Source organism: Pelodiscus sinensis, chromosome 1 (assembly GCF_052426305.1).
Source record: "Pelodiscus sinensis isolate ZL-2025 chromosome 1, ASM5242630v1, whole genome shotgun sequence".
NCBI lineage: Eukaryota > Metazoa > Chordata > Testudines > Trionychidae > Pelodiscus > Pelodiscus sinensis.
Window position 1 is genome coordinate 146,148,052 of NC_143052.1, and position 24,532 is coordinate 146,172,583.

At 44.3% G+C, this 24,532-nt stretch overlaps 2 protein-coding genes across 3 annotated transcripts in view; one reads left to right on the forward strand and one right to left on the reverse strand.

Annotated features, from left to right (window-relative positions):
- Positions 1-8,114, reverse strand: part of ATP6V1A (ATPase H+ transporting V1 subunit A) — a 39,904-nt gene extending 31,790 nt beyond the window's left edge. Inside the window, exon 1 of the mRNA XM_075904967.2 lies at positions 7,960-8,114. The gene's annotated coding sequence lies outside the window, so the exon portion shown is untranslated. The remainder of the gene's footprint in view (positions 1-7,959) is intronic.
- Positions 8,115-8,321: 207 nt separating this feature from the next.
- Positions 8,322-24,532, forward strand: part of NAA50 (N-alpha-acetyltransferase 50, NatE catalytic subunit) — a 29,451-nt gene continuing 13,240 nt past the window's right edge. Inside the window, exon 1 of one of the 2 annotated variants that reach the window (XM_075904980.2) lies at positions 8,322-8,501. In XM_075904980.2, coding sequence (XP_075761095.1) covers positions 8,494-8,501 — 8 coding nt within the window. In that variant the 5' untranslated portion in view covers positions 8,322-8,493. The remainder of the gene's footprint in view (positions 8,502-24,532) is intronic. The other variant, XM_075904990.2, reaches the window with a different exon arrangement.

Consider the following 24,532-nt stretch of genomic DNA (forward strand, 5'->3'; position numbering starts at 1 on the left):
TAGATGTTATGGCTTTAAGGAAGTTGTCATATGAGCATGCTTTATAGCAGTGTAACATTTGAAAGCAGAAGCCCTATCTCAATGCAACAATCCTGGCCCTACTGCACCCCCAAAAAGTGGAATTTTGCACTGAAAGATGATTTATTAGGAGCAAGTTCCAGCTCAGCACTCTGGTGCTTTGTGAGTTTCATATGCACAATGAGATTCTGGAAGTCACTTAATTGCCAGTTACTTCATTTCAAAGCTAGAAAGATTTCATACTGCAGAGGTTTTGAGAACCAGTCACTAGAAGCAGCCCTGCAGAGTAAAAATATAATATTTTTAATCTAAAGAATTTTCCCTTCCTGCTTGTATTTTCTTAAAAAAAAAAAATACCAAGACTGTGAAGTCTTGTTTTTCTTTTGCCTGAAAACTTCTTGGATGACTCTGAAATGTTGCCTAGGAACAATCTTGGTCCTTAATTAAGGGTGTACTGATGTTGGATCATAGAGATCTTTCCTGCCAACTGTTTGCCAGGAATTTGCATTTAATAATTGTATAATACTTTTTTTTTTAAAATAGCTTCCTCTGTCAGATTTCACTTCCTTACTACTTGAGATTTCATAACTCCAGGAGATCTAAAGACATCCATAGAGTTTCAGGGTGGCGAAGACAATGCAAAGTACAAATAAATGGCCGGGGGGGGGGGGAGGAAGTTCTGAACTAGGACCACTGTTAAAGATGCTAATCTAAAAATATGCAGCTTCACTGCTTGCCCCATGACAAAACTATTTTAATTAGTTGAACCCAAAGAAAAATTAGCAACTTTAGAAAGACGGGGGGGGGGGGGGGGGAATAGCTCTGTGGTTTGAGCATTGGCCTGCTAAGCCAGGGCTGTGAGTACAATCCTTGAGGGGGCCATTCAGGGATCTGGGGCAAATCTGTCAGGGACAGTACTTGGTCCTGCCGTGAGGACAGGGGACTGGACTCAATGACCTCTCAAGGTCCCTTCCAGTTCTACGAGGTGGGTATATCTCCATATATTATAAACTGGGTAGGTCAATAGGCAACATGATAGCATATGAAATTGTTTACAAAAATGCAAAGTAATGCATATTAGCAGGATAATTTGAACTACTCTACTTATTATGGGTTTTTAATTAATTACACTTGCTCAGGAAAAAGACCAGGACATTACTGTACACAGCTCAGTGTGCAACAGCAGTCAAAAGAGCAAATAAAATATTTGGTTTCATAGCAGACAGGGTGGAGACTACAGACATTGTGCCACTATATAAACCAACAGTATACCCTCACCTGTAACAGTACCAGTTCTGGTCATCCGCACAACAAAATTACAGGGGTTTCAGAGGTAAGCAACCAGAGCAGTTAGCAGTCTGCAAACACTTTTCATGAAAAGAGATTTAAAAGATTGAGGCTACCTACCCTAAGAGAAGATAAGAAAGGATGTGGTACAATAAATGGTATAAGTAAGGTAAACTGGGAACTTCTACTAACGATCTCTCATAATACAAGAGCAAAGGGACACTCAAGGAAAATGAAAGTGGCAAACTCGAATTGTAGCACTCATTGCCACAAGGTATTAATAAGGCTGAGAGTTTAAAACTCAAGCAAGAATTCAATATTTAAACATTCAAAGTTACAACTTTTTTTTTTAATAGGAAGGACATTGTAATTGAAGACACCAATATCCTGGACTATCCTTACTAAGTTTCATACCTTTGGGGTTTATTGAACATAAGAACAGCCCTATTGGGTTAGACCAATGGTCCATGTAGCCCAGTCTCCTGTCTGCCAACAGTGGTCAATGCTGGGTGCTACAGAAGGAATGAACAACAGATAATCAAATGATCCATCCCTTGGCACCAATTCCCAATTTCTGGCAAACATAGGTTAGTGCTTCTGTACTTGTATCAACATGCAAAAGTTTGATTATATTGCAAGATTGCCTTGAACTTCTTTAGGAGAAAGGCAGGATTAGTGCACCCTCTGGGAGATATCAGAAGGACCTTTGGGGAATATTACAAAGAAGGATGAGAATGCAAATGACCCGCCTGGAATTAGGGATATGAACATGTACCCGTTTACATGTTACCCAGGCTCATTGGTTAATTGTGTAAATGGTTACACCCCTCCCCTTCCCTATCGCCATTGTATTACAGGTGGGGGGCAGGCAGGAGCAGTGTACATGAGGAGTCTCCTTATCAGAGGCAGTGGGTGATAGAGCAGATGGGAGCCAGCTCCTATGGAGCCACCTCCTCCCTCTCTGCGCTGCTGCCTCCCAGAGCCTCTCCCATGCTGCTGCCTCCCTATGAGCACCAGCTCCCACCACATGTAAATGCATAACTGCAGTACATTTCAGCAGTTACATGTTTACAAAAATAAACACATTAACATCCCTACTCTAAAATCCATCACGTTGAAGCTTTGAGCAGAGTCCCATTGTCTGGATAATTACTTATTCAGGGCTCTTCGAAGAGCCAAACTGGATAGATGAGTGACACTAAGAATAAACCTGAGTAGAGCCAAAAACTACTCCCACCAGAGTCCATCACTGCTAAGCTTTTTGGCATCTGTGTGAGGGTTCCTTAATTGTTTTTACCTGTTGGAGAACACTTTAACCTGACCGGGCACTCATTAATGAATCTCAAAGTCACCCTGTTGCTTCAGGCCAATTCCACAAACCAAATACACAGGGAAGGGTTGGAACTTAGGCATTACACTTGTGAATGAAGTTATCAGAGAGGAATGAATAAAGACATTGGCTGGCTAACACACTACCTTCCACATCCTAATGACTTAACCAATCAAACAATGGGTCCTTAAAGATGTGCAAATTGTTCTTATCAACTTCTTGTAACTTGAACAATCTAATTCAGTATATTTTATTCTCACCTCCTACCCTTATTTATTCTCAGATCTGGACTTTTAATGCCCCAGTCATCTGAAGAAGTGGATTGTGCCCACGAAAGCTCATGATACCACCTACATGTTTTGTTAGTCTTTAAAGTGCTGCTAGACTATTTGTTGTTTTTAAGTTTTTCCTGTTTTTAAAATGTTTTCTTTGTATTACTTTTAACTTAAGACTAAAGCATGCTTGCTGAGAAAGAACTGCATGGCAACTTGTACTGTGGCAATTACACTGAAGAGAAGGCAAGAGAAGCTTGCTTAAGCAGTTTGTCTTTTGCTGGGGATTTTATGGTATTGTCAAGGGACTGTGTGACTTGGAAATATCTTAGGCAGGAGAAAGAAAGATGCTTGACTTCATCCAAGAAAGAAAATGACTGGTGAGCCAGAAATCTAGAGGAGGTGCTCTTACTGGACCATAGAGGGGGAACTCCAATGTGATTACCCTGAAGAAATCAAAGAAGGATTAGACTGGGGTGGGGAACCTAAGGGCCAGATGCGGCCCCCGGCTTGCCTGGATCTGGACTCCGAGGCTCAGGACTCTCCCCACCCTAGCATTGGGGAGCCTGCACTCCAGCCTTCCCTCCACCCCTCTGTGGGGCTGGAGCACACAAAATCTACTAGCTGGGGCCCCGTAGGCTCTCACGCGCAAAGGAAATGTGAGAAGCATCTTTCTGTTTTGCAGTCGGGGGCCATGTCAGTGAGGGTTTGTTTTTTCTGTGGGTCAGCAGCCCCCAACCCAAAAAAGGTCTAATCCAGAGGTCTTTTCCCTATCTCTGGATAAGACCTTTAAAAAGATAATACAAAGATGCAATTAAAAAGAGTTTTAGGAAGAACATACATTTAAACTGCAGAACATTAACCAGGAGTTAAGACTCCTGAGGACAGGATATCCCTTTTTTGTCTATATTGCAGGGTGGTTCGTCTGATGCAGTTGGTACGAGCCACTGTCAGACATGATATTAAACTAAAAGACCATTGCTCTGATACAATATGTCAGTTCCATATGTTCTACTTAATGAAAAAAAAGCAGAAAAAAGTTTCAGGACAACTGTGTATACTATGAAAAAAAATAATGCAGACATAGGCCAATTTCCTTTCCTGAGCAGGTCACTTAACTCCAATGCGCACACAGTGACTGATCACCTCTAAGAAAAGAGGATCAAGAAATTTTGGACCCACTGTTCCTCTAAAATACAGTAGTGCTATGTCTAGACTGGCCCCTTCTTCGGAAGAGGCATGCTAATTTTGAACTTTGACGTAGGAATAAGAGATCCTCCGGAATAGGGCTTTATTCCGGAGGATCGCGCCAGTCTGGACGCTCTTTTCCGGCTTTTCCCCAAGCCGGAAAAAAAGCGGCGGCCATGTTTATTTAAATCCCGCGGGGGATATTTAAATCCCCCGCGGATTTCCCTATTCCAAAGTTCGAAATTAGCATGCCTCTTCCGAAGAAGGGGCCAGTCTAGACGTAGCCTAGGTGTTGACAGCTGCACCACCAGGGCAGACATCTATTCTTATTTCCTCTATCTACTCTACCCCTCTGAAGCAGTCACACTTCTCAAAACACATAGTGAGTAAGGGTGAAACATACAGGCATGACATTCCATCTCAATCCATTCTCTGTTTTTCTTGACACTGTTCCCCTCCAATGGGTCATGTGGACTTGACTATGCAGGAAGATAAGTCAGTAATATTTTCAAGTCAAAAGAAAATTTTGAAGTTATGTTGAAGGGGAAAAAAATTTTGTGTGTTCTTCCTCTCTAGCAGGAGCTCATACCCACCATGGTCAAACTTGTTTTAACAGAGGGAAGACAATAGGTGGGATGCTGTATAATCCCTGTGCTACTTTAAAGATGGGACCTTTACCTTTCACTCAGAGATAATTTCTTCAGAGACTTCTGGACTTCACCTGACTTCTTGTAGAACAGAGTTTGTGGTTTTCCTTGTATTATTTCCTGCTTCAAGCCCAGTAGCTGTATTTGAACTACAGCATCTGTTAGAAACACATTTACTTTTGATAAAGAAGTCCAGTGATGGAGAATCCACCATAACCCTTGGTGAATGGTTCCATGGTTAATTACCCTGTTAAAAACTGACACCTTGTTTCCCATCTGAATTAGTCTAGCTGCAACTTGGATTTTGTTATATTTCTGTCTGCTATATTCCTGTCTGTATTATCAAAATTCTGTTCCCTTTGTAGGTACATATAAATGTAATCACATTATCTTTGAACGTTCTCTTTGATAAGATAAAAAGATTGAGCTCCTTACATCGTCTCACTATACAGAACATTTTCTGCTATTTTGAACGTTTCTTGTAGTCTTTCTCTGAACACTGTAAAATTTATCAGCGTCTTTCTTGAATGGTTGACAAAAGAACCGGACACTATTCCATCAGCAATTGTACCGGTGCCAAACAAGTAATATACTCTATTTTCCAATTTAGACAGCCAAGGATCAAGTTAGCCCAGACTAGTGTTAACTACCAGTATGACATTCAGCTAATTATGCATCATGATAGATAAAGTTTTTCCCACATAGTCAGATTCCCAAGATAGTCACTGATCCTGTAAGAATGGTCTATTTTCTTTGTTCCTACATTTATTAACTTACATTTGGCTAAATTGAAACACATTATCTTTCCCCAGCTTACTGAGTGATCAGTGGCATGTTCTCCATTTACTACTCCCACAATCTTTTGTCAACTGCAAATTTTAATCACTATTCATTTTTTTCCTCCAAAAGAAGTTGTCTAGCCAAGAGCTAAGAACTGATTCCTTTGGATACACTTGATGGCTGTGTTTAGACTGGCAAGTTTTTCCCGCAAAAGCAGCTGTTTTTGCGGAAAAACTTGCCAGCTGTCTACACTGGCCACTTGAATTTCTGCAAGAACACTGACTACCCACTGTCTGAAATCAGTGCTTCTTGCGGAAATACTATGCTGCTCCCATTCAGGCAAAAGTCCTTTTGCACAAAAGGGCCAGTGTAGACAGCTCAGATTTGTTTGGGGCTTTTTTGCGCAAATCGCGAAAATGGCGATCAGGGCTTTTTTGTGCAAAAGCGCGTCTAGATTGGCACGGAGGTTTTTCCACAAAAAGTGCTTTGGCAGAAAAGCGTCTGTGCCAATCTAGACGCTCTTTTCCGCAAATGCTTTTAACGGAAAACTTTTCCGTTAAAAGCATTTATGGAAAATCATGCCAGTCTAGACGTAGCTGATGAGTCTCAAGTTACAGTTACACGCTGAGACCTATCAGGTTTTAATCCATTTAACATGTTGATTTTGTATTATCATTCACTAATCAAGATATCTTGCAGAAACAAGTCAAATGTCTTACATAAACCTGTTATATCAACACTATGACCTTTATCAATTGTATTGTATTTTCATTATACTTTTTTCAATCAAAAATAATATCAAGTTAGCAAATGAGCCAGATCTATTTTTGATAAATTCATGCCAATTGCCATTAATCACCTGCCTTGAATTCTTTGTTAAAGGAGTTCTTTATCAGCCATTCCATTATTTCATCTAGGATTGCTCTCAGGCCTATCTACGTCTGTGCAGGCAGAGGAGCAGGAGGGGAATATTCAATAAAAAATAGAAAGCCTTAGACATGGGCTGTGTCTACATTGGCACCCTTTTCCGGAAAAGGGATGCTAATGAGACCAGTCAGAATTGCAAATGCCACGGGGGATTTAAATATCCCCCACGGCATTTGCATGAACATGGCTGCCGCTTTTTTCTGGTTCGGGGCTTTGCCGGAGAAAAGCGCCAGTCTAGACGGGATCTTTTGGAAAATAAAGCCTTTTCCGGAAGATCCCTTATTCCTTATTTCCCAATTCCGACTTGTCTCATTAGCATCCCTTTTCCGGCAAAAGGGTGCCAACGTAGACACAGCCATGGTGTAAGAGTGCTGGAAGAAGGAAGGGCTTGGCCTACACATAGAGCTCTTCAGGAACAGCTCTGCATGTGGAGATGCTTATTACAGAATGAGAAGGTCTAAAGCTTATAAGGCTAAGAAAATTAGAGAGTCACTACTATGGTCATGCCAAGACAGAGTGTAGGAGGGACACTGGATAGGGAGCCATACAGCAACTCCCCCTAAGGAACTGAGTCACCCTGGTAGGGCTGTGAAAGGTTAAACGGTAAGCATCACCTTAAACGGTTATTGCTTACTGGTTCCTGTTAACTGGCAGGGATCTGCTCCAGCCCAGTGGGGTCCACCGCAGGCAGGGGCTACTCCTGCCACTGGGCTGGAGTAACCCCCTGTCCATGGCAGGCTCACCCTGCCCCCTACCACAAGTTACACGCTGGCTCCTCAGAGGCAGGGCCAGTTCCCTGGGAGGAGGCTCAAAAGTTGAAGCAGAGCCAGCAAAGGCTGGGGGAGGGAGAAGAGGCTTCACTGCAGGTACTGCAATATAAAGCTTATTTAAACTTTATACTGCACAGTCCAACCACATGTAACTTGAGATTTTCAGCAATTACGTAGTTAACTAGGGATGTAAAAAGTTGGTTTAATAGATATCAGCTGACCTTCAATGCCAACAGCAACATCTGAACCCTTCAGTTAAGAATGGGGCTCGGACGAGCTAAGCACAAAGCGCTAGAAAGGGAAACGACAACGAGATGCGGATACTTGAGCGCGCCCCTGTCACAGGAGACACACAGGCCATGTGGCGCTAGACTGAAGAGACTCAAGAGGCCTTTCACGTTCGCTCTTCCCCATTCCGGAAATGAAAGGCCGAAACTGCGGGGCCGAGTCCTTCCCGAGGGACCCTCAGTCGTAGAAACCGCGCGGGGTCAGCCTGCGCCGCGGGCCTGTCGCGCTCATTGGCGCTACTTGCGCCCCCCCCATGGATCCGCTGCCCCCTCCAGCCCCACGTTCTGCCTGGCGGGGCAGCGCCGGCGCTTCGGCTTCCCAGGCTCGGCCCCCCCCCGCAGCCGTCGCTGCGCGGCCCCTTCCCCCACAACCCCGCTACCGGCCCGGCAGCCCCCGCGCCACCCGCCCGGCTCGAGGCTTCCCACCTCTGCTGGGGGGTGGGGGGGCCTCACCTGGGCGGGCGGGGGCAGCTGAACCACTTCGCTCCGCCGCTTCTCTTCAATAGCAGGCGACAGCGATCAGCTGATCAGTCGCTCCCAGGGCGCATGCGCCGCGTCACGAGTGTTATCCCTCCTCCCCCGGAAATGAGGGGCTCGGGAGCCCGGCTAGCTTTGAATGCTTTTTTTTTTTTTTTTTGGAATGACGGGTCATAGATGCGGAGGCAGGCGATTGGCTTCCCTCGGCCCACGTGACAGGCCAAGGCTCTTCCCGCGGAGCGACTCGGGAAGAGGTCACGTGGGCGGTGCCGCGCAGCGCTGGTCCAGTCACGCCGCCGCCAGGCGCCGAGGGGGGGGGGGAGGAGGACGTGAGGTGAGGGGGGGTCACGTCGGCGGGCGGGGCGGAGCGCGGCGCGCGGGCGGCCCGAGGCCCATGTGCAGGGGGAGCTGCCGCAGCACGAACCGCCAGCGCCGAGGAGGAGGAGGCCGGAGCCGCATCGCCGGCCCCGCACGCACCGAGCGCGGATCCCGGCCCCGCCAGGCCGCACCATGAAGGGGTGAGTGCGGCTCCCGCCCGGCCTCGCTGTGACAGCGGCCTCCCCGGCCGGCGCGCCTCGGCCCGCTGTGCCCTGCCGCGGAGCCCGGCCCGGGCCCGGAGTGCGCGCGAGCGAGCGAGCGGCCCGGGCAGTGGTGGCGCGATTCTCCCGCGCAGCTGCGCAAACGCCGAGACGTTAATCCCAGTGCAACCGCCCTCACGCGCCGGGACCTGCCACTCTCCGCCCAGCGCCCGCGTGGGGCGCCCCACGCAGCCGCCTCCCCTTCTCCCGCCGCTCCGAGCCCGGCCCGCGGGCTGCTGAATTGTGGCTTGTCCTAGGGAGAGCGCGTGTGTGCAGCCGGCCGGAGGAGATGAAGCTGTTGGTTTTCAGCTGGGGTGTAGCGTTACACTGTGTGTGTCTGCGAAACGCTGACCCTGAACTGCAGGAAGCTCGGCACCTTGCTCTTGGAAGGAACCTCCTCTTCTCCCCTCCCCCCCCCATGCCAAAAACAACTCTTCTGGTCCTTGTCTCACTTTATCTGCTTTATTGCAGAAATAGTAGGTGGAAAGAGCTGGTTCATTCCACTCTGCTTTTGAGAAATGTAGCTTATCGTCTTGTGTAGAGGTCTTTTCTGTGAAACTATCTTGAAAAAATCGTATGCAAGTGAATTAACTTTAGCATTCAATTTCTTTAGCCCCTATTCATAATAATAATAATGATGATGAAGATAGAAGCAGGGTCATCAAATTGGTATCTGGGAAGTCACTCAGAGAAGTCCCCAATGGAACAACAATGGAAATAATATTTTGTCTTAAAATGCTGCCTGGCCTTGACCAGCTAGTATGTTGTGTGACTGCTTTGTAGGGAAGATTGAAAAGATGGTGTAATTTCCACGAGTATTTGCTTTTGATGTAGCCTTTAAAATTTATTTAGAACTTGTTGTGATTGCAGGATGTGGATGGAACAAAAAGCTAGTCTTCGCACCTAACAATGATTTTGCAGTGTTATCTGTTTAGGACCTCCCTTTCTGGTTCTCTTATGAAAATGTGGCATAGAGGTTTTAAATGTAGTAAATGAAATACTGGTTCTACTGCTATACAGAGGTAACATGGTCTAGCTTTCTGAACACAGGGCTGGAAGTCATGAGACCTGGATTTGGTTCCCAGCTCTGTTGACCTCTTATGTGACTTTGTGCAAGTCATCTCACCTCTGTGTGTTAGTTTCTCCCCCATGAAATAAGAGGGCTCCAGAAGTGGTGTTGCAAATCATTACTGTTTGGAAAGTGTTATGTAAGTGACAGATATTACTATTCCAGTTTGGCTGCTTAAGGCAGGGTAAAATGGTAGTTGAAGTACTTAGAGTTTTTAGCCCTTTACCATTTGTTATTAACTTTTTGGGGTAAGGTCACATACACCAAGTTTTTATCAAGCAACCTAGGTATCTTATTTCTCATGTCTAGTTTCAGACACCTTAAATGGTTTTTGGGACTGAGAGAGTAAAGCTGAGAGATTGAAAAAACAGGTCCCGAAACTTAACACACATCAGGTACAAATGTGCAATTATTTTATGGAAATATGTATGAATAAAATATTGCCCAATAGAAATGATGGATTCCTGGCCCTATAGAAATGACAGATTCCTATTTCTTTTCCCATGTTCTTGGGAGCTAGTCAAAGTTGCTTTATTTGGCATAGGCAAGTATGTGGGAAGGGCGATAAGCTTGATCAGCAAAGGTGAGCCCACAGTTGGCAAAATCATTGTCAGCTACTTTGTTGGTGGAACTAGAATTTTGTCTCTTCTCTCTCTCTCACAGATTTGTATAGCTTGGCTTTTCTCTGATTCTTTTCTTTTCTCTGTTGATTGTGAATCAGGCAGAGCTGTTGTTTGGGCTTGGATATTTTATATGTATGTCTGTGTGCATCCGGGCAGAGCACACTGGGATCTCTTGGCAGGATATAGTTATAAGCAGTACTCCATGAGTGTGCCATGCTGCACCATCTCTCTACTGGAGCTTTGCCATTTTCTCTGTACTCTTGCTTTTTCAGTGGTTTCTGAGTTTGGGGATTCTGTTACAAGTAGAACATCCCACTACTGCTCCCTCATAGAGATTTAATAGTGAATTTTATGTCAATCCTACTCCCGTTTAGAGTACAGGCAGTCCCCGGGTTACATACAAGATAGGGACTGTAGGTTTGTTCTTAAGTTGAATCTGTATGTAAGTCGGAACTGGCATCCAGATTCAGCCGCTGCTGAAACTGATCAGTTTCAACAGCGGCTGAATCTGGACGCCAGTTCCAACTTACATACAGATTCAACTTAAGAACCCCAGGCGTCCCCAAGTCAGCTGCTGCTGAAACTGATCAGCAGCTGATTCCAGGAAGCCCGGGGCAGAGCAACTCTGCCTCGGGCTTCCTGTAGTCAGCCGCTGGTCAGTTTCAGCAGCGGCTAACTTGGGGATGCCTGGGGCAGAGCAGCACCCCATCTGCTCTGCCCCAGGCGTCCTGATTCAGCCGCTGCTGAAGCTGATCAGCAGCGGCTGAATCAGGACTCCTGGGGCAGAGCAGCTGGGGTGCTGCCGGGTTGGTCCAGTAGCGCCAAGGAGCGGTGCTGCGGGACCAACCGGCAGCGCCCCACCTGCTCTACCACAGGCACCGGGCTTTGCTCCACGTCTCCCTGGTCTGCTGGGGGGGGGGCACTAGCTGTGTCCCCCCCCAGCAGACCAGGGAGACGCGGAGCAAAGCGGCGGAGGACCCAGGCCGGACTGTGGCGCTTCCAGATCTGCAGACCAGGGAGACGCTGAGCAAAGCGGCGGAAGACCTGGGCCGGACCTGCGGCGCTTGCAGATCAGCGCCGCGGGTCCGGCCCGGGTCCTCCACTGCTTTGCTCCCCGTCTCCCTGGTCTGCTGGCTCCCCCAGCAGACCAGGGAGACGGGGAGCAGCTTTTCTCGCTCTGGAGGAGGTGGGCAGTGGGACCAGGCGTCCCGCCGCTCCAGTCCTCCGGGGCGAGAAAATCCCCGTTCGTAACTGCGGATCCGACATAAGTCAGATCCGCGTAACTCGGGGACTGACTGTACTGTGAATGACTTCTTCCTAGTGTTCGGTGATCCTTTAAATCTAAGGAGGAGGCAGCAGCAGCACAATGTATGTTTCTTGTGGTTCTCCGTCCCAATTGCTCTGAAATTAAAAGAACATGCAGCAGTGAAGTGGCCTATGCAGCTGCTTTTTTGTTCTATATGGAGACTACTGTATCATTCAGTGTAACTATAGGGTCTGCATATGCAGAGAACTTCCTCTGCTGAGAGCAAGGAGAAATCAATGAGAAATTAGGGGGCTCTTCTAGCATCTGCGGTAGCTCCCTGGATTCCATGAAGTGAGCCCATCCGTCAGCTTCTGAATAAGTTTTCCACAACTGGTGCTCACAGAAGTTCCCATGATTCTTTTCTAAGGAAACCAATGCTACTGGGGGAGGTCTCTTCTCATTTTAAAACTCCGGTCAATTGGGCTTTCCAGTGCTATAAGTTGTAACTGTTGCTGAGGGATATTGCATTAGGATGACCTCCTCTTGAAAAGAGCTATGGTTTCTTTCAAAGAGGATGTGAAAAGCTGTCATCTCCAACTTGTTCTGTTTTACGCAGGGTTAAACAGAGTTTTGGAATGGTAATTATCAGGATCATGTTTTATTTTCTCTCATCTTTTACACCCTCCCCATTTTTTTCATGACTCAAGTGATGTCTACACTCAGAATTATGTTGACCTAATTTACACTGTCACACAGTAACTACATATAATAAATTGCTTGTGTGTGCACACATTTCGCTCTTTAGCACTGCACATCCACATGAGAAGTGCTTTTATTGTTGTTGTGTGGTGGTCCCTGAAAGCCAGTACCAGTTGATATAAGAGAGCAGCTGTTTAAATGGATAACCGTATTGGTTACCCATGTGGTTACAGCCAGCTCCCAATCTGGCTCCCAGAGAGCTGGGTGGCAGGTGGGAGCCAGTATGTGCGGGGAGTCAGCTTGAAAGCCAGTTTACGGCGCACCAGCTCCCAGGGAGCTGCTTGCCGCCCTGTGCTGTTGCCTCTGCATCAGAGGCAGCAGTGCACGGGGAGTAGCCAGCTTAAAAGCCAGCTCCTGGTATACACTAGCTCCCAGGAAGCTGGCTGCTGCTCCAAGTGCAATCATGTAACTGCTGACATTTTCAGCGGTTACACTCTTACCAGTTCACATGCATTTTAATATTCCTGGTAAGCAATGTAGTCTCTGCTCTGACACAGTCAATCTAATTATAGCAAATGTGTCTCTACACTGTTTTGATAGGTGATGTTACTAAATTGGCATAGAAAGGCACTAGGGATGTTAACGAGTGGCTGGTTAAATGGTTACCCGGTAAGCATAATCCATTAAGGGTGATGTTTACTGGTAACAGTTAACTGGTACCTGCAAACAGCCCCTCACCTGTGGCCCAGCCCTGAGTGGAGCGCTGTTCCGGGCCCCCTGCATGAGGCTGCTGGCTCCCAGTCTCCACATGGGGCTGGCAAGGGCAACTGTAGCAGCCCCCATGCAGGGACCAGGAGCAGTCAGGCTGGAGCAGCTCCTGCCTGCAGCAAGGGGGGGCCACTCAAGCCCCTTCTACCCAGCTCCTTTAATTGGTTAAATGGTTAAAAACATTGTCAGCACTACATTTAATTGCATTCCTAGGGCAATGTCTATACTGCATCTGTTCTGCGCAAGAAATATGCAAATGAGGCTGAGCGTGGAATATTGTCGAACCTCACTTGCATAATTATGTGCGCCTGCCTCTTGTGCAAGAGCTGTTTTTCTGGAAAAAAAATGTGGAAGAACAGCTCTTGTGCAAGAGGGAGTCTTTGTGCAAAAACAAGCCGTGTAGAGAGCTCCTTTTTGCGCAAAAGCCTCTTGCGCAAAAAGCAGGCGCTCATTAATTATGCAAATGAGGCTCCCGATATTCCACACTTAGCCTCATTAGCATAAGCAAATATGGGTGCAGTATAGACATAGTGTAAGAGGCACTTCTCTCAGCAACAACCAAATTTAAGTGAAGACACTTCCACAGTTAAGTTGACACCAGGAAAGTTAGATGTCAGCAAGTCACCAGGTCCTGATGAAATGCATCCCAGGATACTCAAGGAGCTGATAGAGGAGGTATCTGAGCCTTTAGCTATGATTTTTGAAAAATCATGGCAGACAGGGGAGATTCCAGAAACTGGAAAAGGGCAAATATTGTGCCCATCTATAAAAAGGGGAATAAGAACAACCCAGGGAACTACAGACCGGTCAGTTTAACGTCTGTCCCAGGGAAGATAATGGAGCAGGTAATTAAGGAAATCATATGCAAACACTTGGAAGGTAATAAAGTGATAGGGAATAGCCAGCATGGGTTTGTGAAGAACAAGACATGCCAAACTAATCTGATAGCTTTCTTTGATAGGATAACGAGCCTTGTGGATAAGGGAGAAGCGGTGGATGTCATATACCTAGACTTTAGTAAGGCATTTGATACGGTCTCGCATGATATTCTTATTGATAAACTAGGCAAATATAACTTAGATAGGGCCATGATAAGGTGGGTGCATAATTGGCTGGATAACCATAGTCAGAGAGTTGTTGTTAACGGTGCTAAATCCTGCTGGAAAGGGATAACAAGTGGAGTTCCGCAAGGGTCTGTTTTGGGACCCGTACTGTTCAATATCTTCATCAATTATGTAGATATTGGGATACAGAGTACGCTTATTAAGTTTGCAGATGATACCAAACTGGGTGGGGTTGCAACTTCTTTGGAGGATAGGGACATAATTCAAAATGACCTTGGCAAGTTAGAGAAATGGTCAGAGGTAAACAGGATGAGGTTTAATAAAGAGAAATGCAAAGTGCTCCACTTAGGAAGGAACAATCAGTTCCATACATACAAGATGGGAAGCAACTGTCTAGGAAGGAGCATGGTGGAAAGGGATCTAGGGGTCATAGTGGACCACAAGTTGAATATGAGTCAACAGTGTGATGCTGTTGCAAAAAAAGCAAATATGATTCTAGGTTGTATCAACAGGTGTGTTGTAAGCAAAACTCGTGAAGTCATTCTGCCGCTCTACTCTGTACTAGTTAGGCCTCAGCTGGAGTACTGTGTCCAGTTCTGGGCGCCACATTTCAAGAAAGATGTGGAAAAATTGGAAAGGGTACAGAGAAGAGAGACAAGAATCATTAAAGGTTTAGAGAACATGACCTATGAAGCCAGGCTTCATGAACTGGGCTTGTTTAGTTTGGAAAAAAGAAGATTAAGGGGGGACATGATAGCGGTTTTCAAATATCTAAAAGGGTGTCACAAGGAGGAAGGAGAAAATTTGTTCCTCTTGGTTTCTGAGGACAGGACAAGGAGTAATGGGCTTAAAGTGCAGCAGGGGAGGTTTAGATTGGACATTAGGAAAAAATTCCTAACTGTCAGGGTGGTCAAATATTGGAATAAATTGCCAAGGGAGGTGGTGGAATCTCCCTCTCTGGAGATATTTAAGAACAGGTTAGATAGACATCTGTCAGGGATGGTGTAGACGGAGCTTGGTCCTGCCTTGAGGGCGGGGGCTGGACTCGATGACCTCTCAAGGTCCCTTCCAGTCCTATGATTCTATGACCTAACACTATAGTGTAGACCAAACCTTAATCACTAAGCTTAGCCAATGTAATGGTTATTGGCAAAACTTGTTCCAGTTTGTTCACTTTGCAGTTTGTGAAATTAATGGTCTATGGAGATCCATATTTGCTTCTTTTTTTTTTTGTCCGTAAGATCATTTTTTTTTTAAATTTAAAAACATTTTTTCTGATTAGTGGGGGTAGGTGAGATTTTAATGAGGAAGTCGGGCTCCACCCTCTCTTGACCTCACTGCATGCAAAGCAGATGCGACTAGCATCCTTTCTTTATATCTGCTCCCATTAAAAGCTGTTTTGTTAAAGTTACATTGCTACTTCCAAGCATGGACTGTAGAAGGGGAAGTTCTCACTGACTTGCAAGTGCTCAAATTACAGTGTGCAGATTAACATTTCTATGGGATTGGTAATGTCAGAAAATAAAGTTATACCACCTGCTGAGGCAGGAGTGTAGCCAGATAGCAAGCTTCAAAGAGGAATATTGGAATAACAGAAGAGTGGTTTCTTATAGTTTTTATCTGTGGCCCTAAAGATGAGACTTCTACAGGTTGATTCAGAGGTTAAGGTATTGTCCGGGGCAGTGTTTTCTCAATGACTGGTTCTTTGAGGACTCTAGTATGCTAGGTTCTATGCATAAAGTAAGCACCCTTCTCTCCTGCCCTCTCCCTCCACCCCCCCCCCCCCAAAACCATGAAGTTTTGAAACCGGGAAGTCTTGTGGGTGAGTACTTCCACGGACAGCTTGCTCTGTATGGGCTTATGGAGGTGAGACTGTAGTTGGGGATATTGAATATGGGCCAGAGAAGTGGTAGTAATAGTCATGAAACCTCTGAAGAACACATGATAAATAGCTATGGCAGGGTTCTGATATCTAACTTTACTGGTTTTGCATAGAACAGCTTAAAAAAAACCCTCTCAAAATTTGAGATTTTTCACATCAGTTTTTAATAAATCAGTTTGCACAAAGTCATATTTTAAAATATTTGAATCTATTTGCAGTTGGGATATTTTTCCCAATAGAACAGGGATTCTTTCCCTAGTCAATAAGTTTTCTATTGTGTAGTTTGTACAGAACTGTTTGTTTCCTTGTGGAAAAATATCTGCCATTTTGCACTGTCTCAAAATATACAATACTGGACTTGCTGTGTATGGAGAAAGGGTCCGAGTTCATTCACCACATGCTGAATTGTTACATGGCTTCTCATTGTCCGAAACAATTGTGCTTCAAAACAAAGTTTTTAGATTCAGGATATTTTGAATCTTGGAGGCTTCAAAAGGTAAATTAATCTTCTGCATTGAATTTCATAGATTACTAATTGAAACCTCATGCATGCGCACACAGAGTTTTGTTGGTTTAAATATAATCTGTTTTGGAATTAATTTAGTGAAACTCATTCAGATCCCTTTGTGTGGACATAACAATTTTACATTTAATCCAGCCTAAATCAGTAACTGAATTAAAATGTTGGACCAGCCCTTAAAGATTCCACTTTAGAACAGTGATACTTAATAGATAGTCTGTGGGCCAGATCTGATCTGCTAAGGCATCCTATGTGACCTACCAGCTCACCTTAAAAATATGCTTATAATTTAATTCTCAAATGATGTCTGCCTATAATTTTCGTATACATAATTTGTCAGTGCTTAATTTGTAATAAAACAAATACTGGGGCTCAGCCCCAGCAAGTTCTAGCAAAAATTAAGCACTGGCTGGGTGGCCATGCAGCTCTGAAGGAAGTGTCTCTGCCAGCAGCAGTGCAGAAGTAAAAGTGTCATGGTATTGCCACTCATTTGTGTGCTGCTGACAGTGGTCCTGGATACTGACTTTCAGCTTTCCCCCGGGGTGCTCCCCCTCTTGGCCCCATACCCACTTTACTCTTTTCTCCTATGCCCCACCTTTACTCCACCTCTTCCTGTCCCTCCCCAGAGCACATTCTGCCTCTTCCTGACACAGCTCCTCCCACCAACCAGCTGATCTGCAGCAGACAAGAGATGCTTTGGGGAAGAGAGAGTAACTGATTAGCAGGTGGCTAGTGGGTGCTGAGAGTGTTTCATGGATCTAATTGAGCATGGCTATTAATGACTACTCCAATTATTGAAACATCCCAGAGCCAGACCTCTTTCACTGAGCGACGATTGTCCATTCCTTTTTTGTTACATATTATGAGAGCTTGAATGGTTGGGACAGTTTGATTGTTCTTATTGGGCAAATCTAATATCTTCTGTTTTGTCTAATTGGTCTATAATTGACTGGTAAGGTATTGTCAAAGAATGTAAAAAATGGTCAAATTCAAAAGCAATCATTTTCGTAGAAGAGTAACAAAAAAGAGTAAGACTTTAGGTTTGGCTTTAGATACTTAGGCCTAATTACGAAACCAAGTTACTTAAGAGTTATTTTAACTCAGAAAAAAATGCAAAAACACAGTGAAATGGCATTCTAAAAAATGAAAGAGTGGCATCATGATGCAGTCAGAAAGGTAGGAAGCATAGCAGCTGCATGACCACTTCCCCTTTTTCACGATGGAATAGGGGTGGCAAGGAACAGAGTGCAGGATCATCTCCTTTTTGGGAGAACATGGAGGAAGAAGAGCAGGGAGAAAGCGTTGCTAGTTTATTTAAGGAGAGGGCAGAGCAGAGAAGCTGGAGCCTTTTTTTGGTAGTGAGGGTGGGAGAAAACAAATAGTAGAGTAACCCATATATAGAGAACATGCTGGGAAGAGAGGTCAAGGTCCTCTTGCCTGTTCCAGAGCTCTGCATCCCCAGAGGAACTTTGAAAATAGGTCTTAGAGGGGTAGCCGAGTTAGTCTGTAACTTTAAAAACAACAAATAGTCTGTGGCATCTTAGAGACTAACAAAAATACATTTGAAAATAGGTGTGATGAGTAGGGGAGGGGAGATCTCACAATTCAGTAATTTGGGGTGAGAAAGTTGAGGATTTTCTCATTAGGAAAGCAGTGAGAGCTCAGCACTCATTCATTGGAACATACTCAGCTGATTACATTAGGAAAAGAATACATGTTGGTGAAGGACTGAGGATGAGGCAACATGTATTAAATAGATGGAGCCTTATGGACATGGCAGTACAGAGATACTTTTCACTTGAATTAATAGGCTTAGTCCTTAGATGAGTAGTCATGGAGAGCTAGTAAAGCCCTAATGACTGAGGATAGCAAACTGTAAATGAAGTTTGAGACACTTGTGCTCATGTTGGGCACCTTGCTGCATTAGGACAGGCAGACTGCCACAATTACAGGAATGTTCTCATTCTTCAGTTGGCTAGGAAAGTGAGCTGTAAACTGAGGGCCTGCATCTAGCAATCCTATGCTTTCATTCTGCATGGGTAGAATGTGACCATCACACAGAGGCTTCATATGACACAGCACACTGCAGGATGCAGCAGAAGCAATATGAGAAACAGTTACTCAGCTGTGGTAACCTGGGGGATGGATTTTAAGCCCTGGATGGAGAGGTGGTTAGAGAGACAGTAGGGGCATGTCAGCCGACGGTCAGGGCAGTGAGTCCCTTATGACCGGCTGAAGTTCTTTTAAAATGTGCTTGGTTCTCTTACAGCAACTGAAGGAGTCAGGTTAAAGCTTAAACAGTTACCATTTTATTGTTACAGGGTAAACTTAGTTGTTAAATGCTACTACTGTGTTACAGATAACATAGCCACTACAAAGGACAGGACAGAAATTACACTAATAAGTCACTTACAGGTACCATGCAACCCTTTTGGTTCTCTGAGCTCTTATTAAATGCATGCAAAATAGACACACAGCAGGAATATATTCTCACCCCTGCATTCCAGACTTGGCGTGGCCAGCGTCTTTCTCTCAATCCCTCGGGAAGAAGTAGGGCGAGGTTGGGCGTCCCACAGACCTCGGGAGACAATCAATACCTGCCAGCAGGTATAGATGATTGGAGCGCAAATGGGGTGGGCTGCTGAACCTCTTTTATACCCCTTGGGTCATGTAGGCTTCTTCCTGGTCTCAAGTGGCCAATTAGGAAAAATGGCTTTGAACACCAAGTTTCCCACGAAGGGTGCAAAGCATAATTTACACCTGGGAAAAATACAGACAATGGGCACCTCTGGTATGTGATGGGTGAAGATTCCTCTCCTGGGACAGTGCAGGCGTGTCAATTACTGGTACTAGCCATCAGGGCGACGGGAGGCCCCGGGTCGTCAGCTAGCCCATTTACTGTCTGGTTTCTGTTTATGGTAGAGTCAGGGACAGGCAGCACACCCGCGTTCCCAGGGCATCAAAGGCTGACTGCCTTTCTCTTGCTCTCTGGGGGGGGGGGAGGGGAACGACAAGATGGGGTTCGTGGAAAAACAAGATGGGGTTTGTGTCTGGCTACAGGGCAATGGAGGATGAATGGGAGGCAGCAGAGGTGTTGGGGAGGAGGGCAGGGATGGCACCTGCAGCCATGTGGCTGGGACCCCACAATTGAAGGATGCAGAATGGGTCATGGTGGGGAGCCTGGTATCAGCCCCCAGAACCCTATGCCCCACAAATAGAGCCCCGCCACCCTGGACTGAAGCCTGAGCCCCACCACCCACAGGAAGATGGGGAACTCACAGTGTCTGCTTGGTACTCCAGCACTTTTGGTTTCAGAAGGGGACATAGCCCAACTCCTGGGACCTGGAGGAGGAGCCACTGCTCTACAACCTCAATTACTCTCCAGTCAGGTTGTGACCACAAGAAAAACTCATAATTGTCTACATCAGAAAAATGCTGTGGGGAAGCAGAGTAAGTGTGCAACCCACAGATCTTCAATGGCTAATTGAAAACAAACTGATATACTCCTGAGACCTAGAGTAACTTGTGTGCCTAGCAAGAAAGCTACTCCGAGAAAACTGGAAAGGCTCTTTTGGTTTTGATGAAGATTGAGTAAAGCTACACGCTGCAGATCATTCATAGTTCATTTTATGGAGTGGATTATCTTGTCTGCTTCTGTTTTGGTGTCCAAGTTAAAACAGACGTTGAATCAAGTCAGCTTGCTTCATACTGGGCAACAAACCCTCTCTGAAATCCTCTAATTTGTTGGTTTAAATTAATTTTTCTCTCTGAATCCACTTTGACTATTCATTGATACCTTTAGTAAAATTTGTGAGGTGAGGAGTCTGTTTTGCTAAATATAGAGCAACAGCTGCTTTAGATAAATCTGAGCTCTGCTATCGTTACACAGGGATCTGTTTCAGTCAAGCACATCCCTTTAGAAAGAGACTTGCACTACTTATGTGTCTGAGATTCTTTTAACATTAAGAAACTAGGAATTGCCACTTCTGTCTCTATAGTGGGTTCTGATTGATGTTCAAAGCTCTGAATGTTGACTGTCACTCAAACTTCTTTTGAACTGTAGACTTGTATAGTACAGTATTGCTTTCTTTGAATACACCATCAAGGAGACACATTTGGCCCTGGTGTATGTAAATGCAACTCCTAGTGAAGTGAGTGGAACGGTTCCACCAGGTTCAAATGTAAACCATAATAGGTTATTTACCTAGCAACTTAAAATCTATAGTTTGCACAGTAATACCAACTCTGCACTCCGGTGTCTGTGGTATGAGTTGCAGACCAATGAGTTGTAATTGGATCTCAGGGAAAAGCAAGCTTGGCAAGTACTTGAAAGAGGGTAAGGAACTGATCCTAAGAATGGAAGTGTTAATGCCAGTGTTTTGGGCAGGCTTCCAGTTTCAGTAACTATATAGCACCTCACTAAATTCCCACTTCCATTTCAATTTGATAGAAGGTACTTTGTTGGCTTTCTTTCATAAATTTGTGTAGTGTTTCTATGCATTGTTGGCTGCTGGATTATGCCCGAAAGTGTCCTTGAATAGTGAAGTGATTTTTTTTTTTCATCCCACAAACCGTATGTAAAGTGCCAGAGCATAGAAAGAGCAACATTATTCTTGAGTTTAACTTGCTACTAGACATCTAATCTTAAGATTAGGTTTCTCTGACGTACTTGTAACTAGTTCTAACTCTGGACATTAAGCTTGATTTAAAAAAAAAACACACACACACAAAAACAGTGTCAACTTTTTCTGGGAATTACGGTAAATTGAAAAAGTAGCTTTGCAGTTTGAGATGTTTTTTAAAAGATCATTTTGTGAAATTTTGATAAAGGGTGTAGTATTTTTGCTCAGTGGACCCAAATTCCATGAGACACTATAGTGAGGCCCCTTTGAATTTCATCACATTGTGATGTTACAAGATGGAAATTCTGTATCGGCTTGATCAGTGGAGAATCTCTGTCTAATTCAGTATAGTAACCTTTGCTTTAATTTGATATTAAATTATATTTTATGTTGTCTACATACAAGTTAAATGGGCTACAGAATTTTGTATAAAAACACAATTGTGTGGTAGAAATTAGGGGTGTGTGATTAGGGATGTGAAAGGTTAACTGGTGGGGCCTGGAGCAGCTCCCCGCCTGCTGCGGGCAGGGAGCTGATCCAACCCTTCAGAGGTCTGCTGTGGACAGGGGCAGCTCTTGTCCAGAGCAGCCTCTGTCCACAGAGGAACCAGCCCACTGCAGACGGGGCTGCTCTGCTGGGGGTTGGGGACTGCTTCAGCTAGGCTGGAGTGATCCCCTGCCCAGATCCCATTTAACCTAATTTTTAACCAGTTAACCTAACATTTAATTGGTTAACTGATTAACTAGGATTTTATATCCCTAGGTGTGATGTCAGAGCAAGAAATTTTGGAATCTGGAGATGGGATTGTTGGCAACAGAATAGTTTGAGATTATGGAATGAGGACATTAAGGCTATGTCTACACTGCAGTGTTATTTCAAACATCTACACAGCAAAACTGTTATTTTGAAATAAATGCGAAATAACGGGCTTCGTACTATAACGCTCACTGTATGAGGAGTAAGGGAAGTTGAGGGAACAGTGCTCTATTTTGAAATAAGCTATTTCAATTTAAGCTTTGCAATTAGCGTAGCTCAGGTTGCGTAGTTTATTTTGAGTTTAGCCCTGCTGTGTAGACCTGCCCTAAGTGGATGTTTCTGCTAAAATTGTTAATGAAACGGTATTATAGGTTTTAGTGTTGACAGTCCATTAAGATGGGGACATTTCATATCGCTGATTTTTTTTTTTTCTGGGTTTCAGCATCTGTTACATTAAACCTGTCTACACCTCAAACTTGGGTCAGCCTATCTGTATTATTCAGAACTGTGAAAAATTTCTTGCCTTGTGCTTAATAATTAGGTCGACATAACCCCCACTGTAGATGCACAGAGATTGACAGAAGAATTAGTCTGACCTAGTTACTGCCTCATAAAGGGTTGGATTTACTCCAGTGACAGAAAAATCCCTTCTGTCACAGTAGTCCCTATTTATGCTACAGTGTGTCATAGTATTTGTGGTGTGGACTTACCCTGAATCTGTCTTTAAAGTTTCCTTCAGTACCATAACAAACATAAATTCTTCAACAAATTATATGAAGGGTGGAATGCAGCGCTAACCTCCTTACGATATATTAAATAGAAATAGTAAATAGTTTTAATATTTTGGAATAGAATAGCTTTTAGCAAACAACAAAAGAATACACATTTGTTACTAACCCTCTTCAACACTGTACTCATGTTGTCAGTGATCCAGAGAAAAGCATGTCCAAATAATATTACCATTGTCACAGAAGATGTATATACTTTATCTGAGATCCCTTTGGACTAAGAAAACTTTACAAGGCCTTAGATGTGAATAGGGAAAACTATGTAGAGTCTAGACTGACTCCTGCAGATCGTGAGTTTCAGCAAACAACCACTATGCACTGAATGATCCCTCTTGTCCACTCACTTATGCTGTCCTATCTTTTCTCAGATAAAAATAATCTTTTTCTTTGTCCACAATTCTTTGCAGCTAATGCAGTCCAGGTGATTCTGAGGTATCCAAAGTCTGCTGTGGAAGTTAAATACTATCCACGTTTTTCTGTGGCATTGTACCTTGTCATCTTGTGGCACTGACTGTTTTAGATGAAATCTAGTTACAACTGCTATCAAGATTTGGGCTTGATGAATTTTAAAGGACCATCTGCAAGCTTGTGGATTTTAGAAGCATCGTGCACACTGGGTTTAGAGTACTGACTGACTGTTTAGATGAGATCCTGCACTGCTGGCTTGTCTGTTAGAGATTTTTTGCAACAGCGAAAAGAGGGGCCTGTACCATAACTACTTGCTTCATGCTTAAATTCGACACTTTACATGCAAATTTGAATAAAGACGCTAATTATCTTACCCATTACAAAGACATCTTCCCCAATTATCACCTCTAATATCATTAGCTCACAGACATTTACCTCCCTCCCTTCCCCCCCATCCCCCTTCTGTTCTGAAATCTGATTTGTCCTTTTCATATGTGTTCACTTTTTTTTAATTGTATCCTTTGGTATATATGGTTGTGACAATTTTCTTCCACTGTTTGATCTGAGGAAGTGGGTCTGGCCCATGAAAGCTCATCACCTATTAAACCATCTTGTTAGTCTTTAAAGTGCTACATAGTCCTGTTTTTTGTTTTTACTTGCTCCATGGTAAGTTACGTAGGTTCAAGTCTTGTTGCTTTACATTGATACAGTGGGATTACTGCATCAATGGGGTGGAGGAGGAAGAGAAGTTGCATAGGTGTTGACATATAGGGTAGGTCTACACTGTATTCCTCTTTTGAGAGAGGAATACAAATGCAGATGAATGAAATTGCAAATGAAGCATGGATTTGAGTTTCCCATGCTTCATTTGCATAATTGTGTCTGGATGTTATTTCGAAAAAAGAAACGCAGTCTAGATGCGGTTATTTCGAAAGAAGGGTTGTCGTTAGAAATAACTGCGTCTAGCCTGCATTTCTTTTTTTGAAATAGGGTATTTCAAAATAGTGCCCGGATGAAATTATGCAAATGAAGCACAGGAAATTTTGCGCTTCATTTGCAATTTTGTTCGTCTGCATTTGCATTCCTTTCTCGAAAGAGGAATGCAATGTAGACATACCTATAGATATGCTCAGAGTAGCCTAATGCAAAATAGGAAGTGGTGAAGCAGAGGGAATGTCAAGAATTTTGAAAGAGACAGGGAGTGGGAGGGTCTTCCTAACTCAGCGGGGCCACTTGGTTCTCAACCATTCCTGATTTTAATGTGCTCAGAGATCTTAGAATGAGATCTAGAACAGAAGTAAGTTAATATTAGGTCTGTGTTTGGCATTGTGTGGTCATTTCTGGAATACTGCATGCTGATGTCCTACTCTAAAAGGGAAGCTGGAAAAACTGGATAGGGTTCAGAAACAAGCTACAGAAATGATTAATAGTCTGGAAAGCACACCTTCCAATGAGACTAACCACGGTTCATTTATTTAGTTTACTAGAGGCAAGGTTAAGAGGGGGCTGGATCAGTTTATAATTAT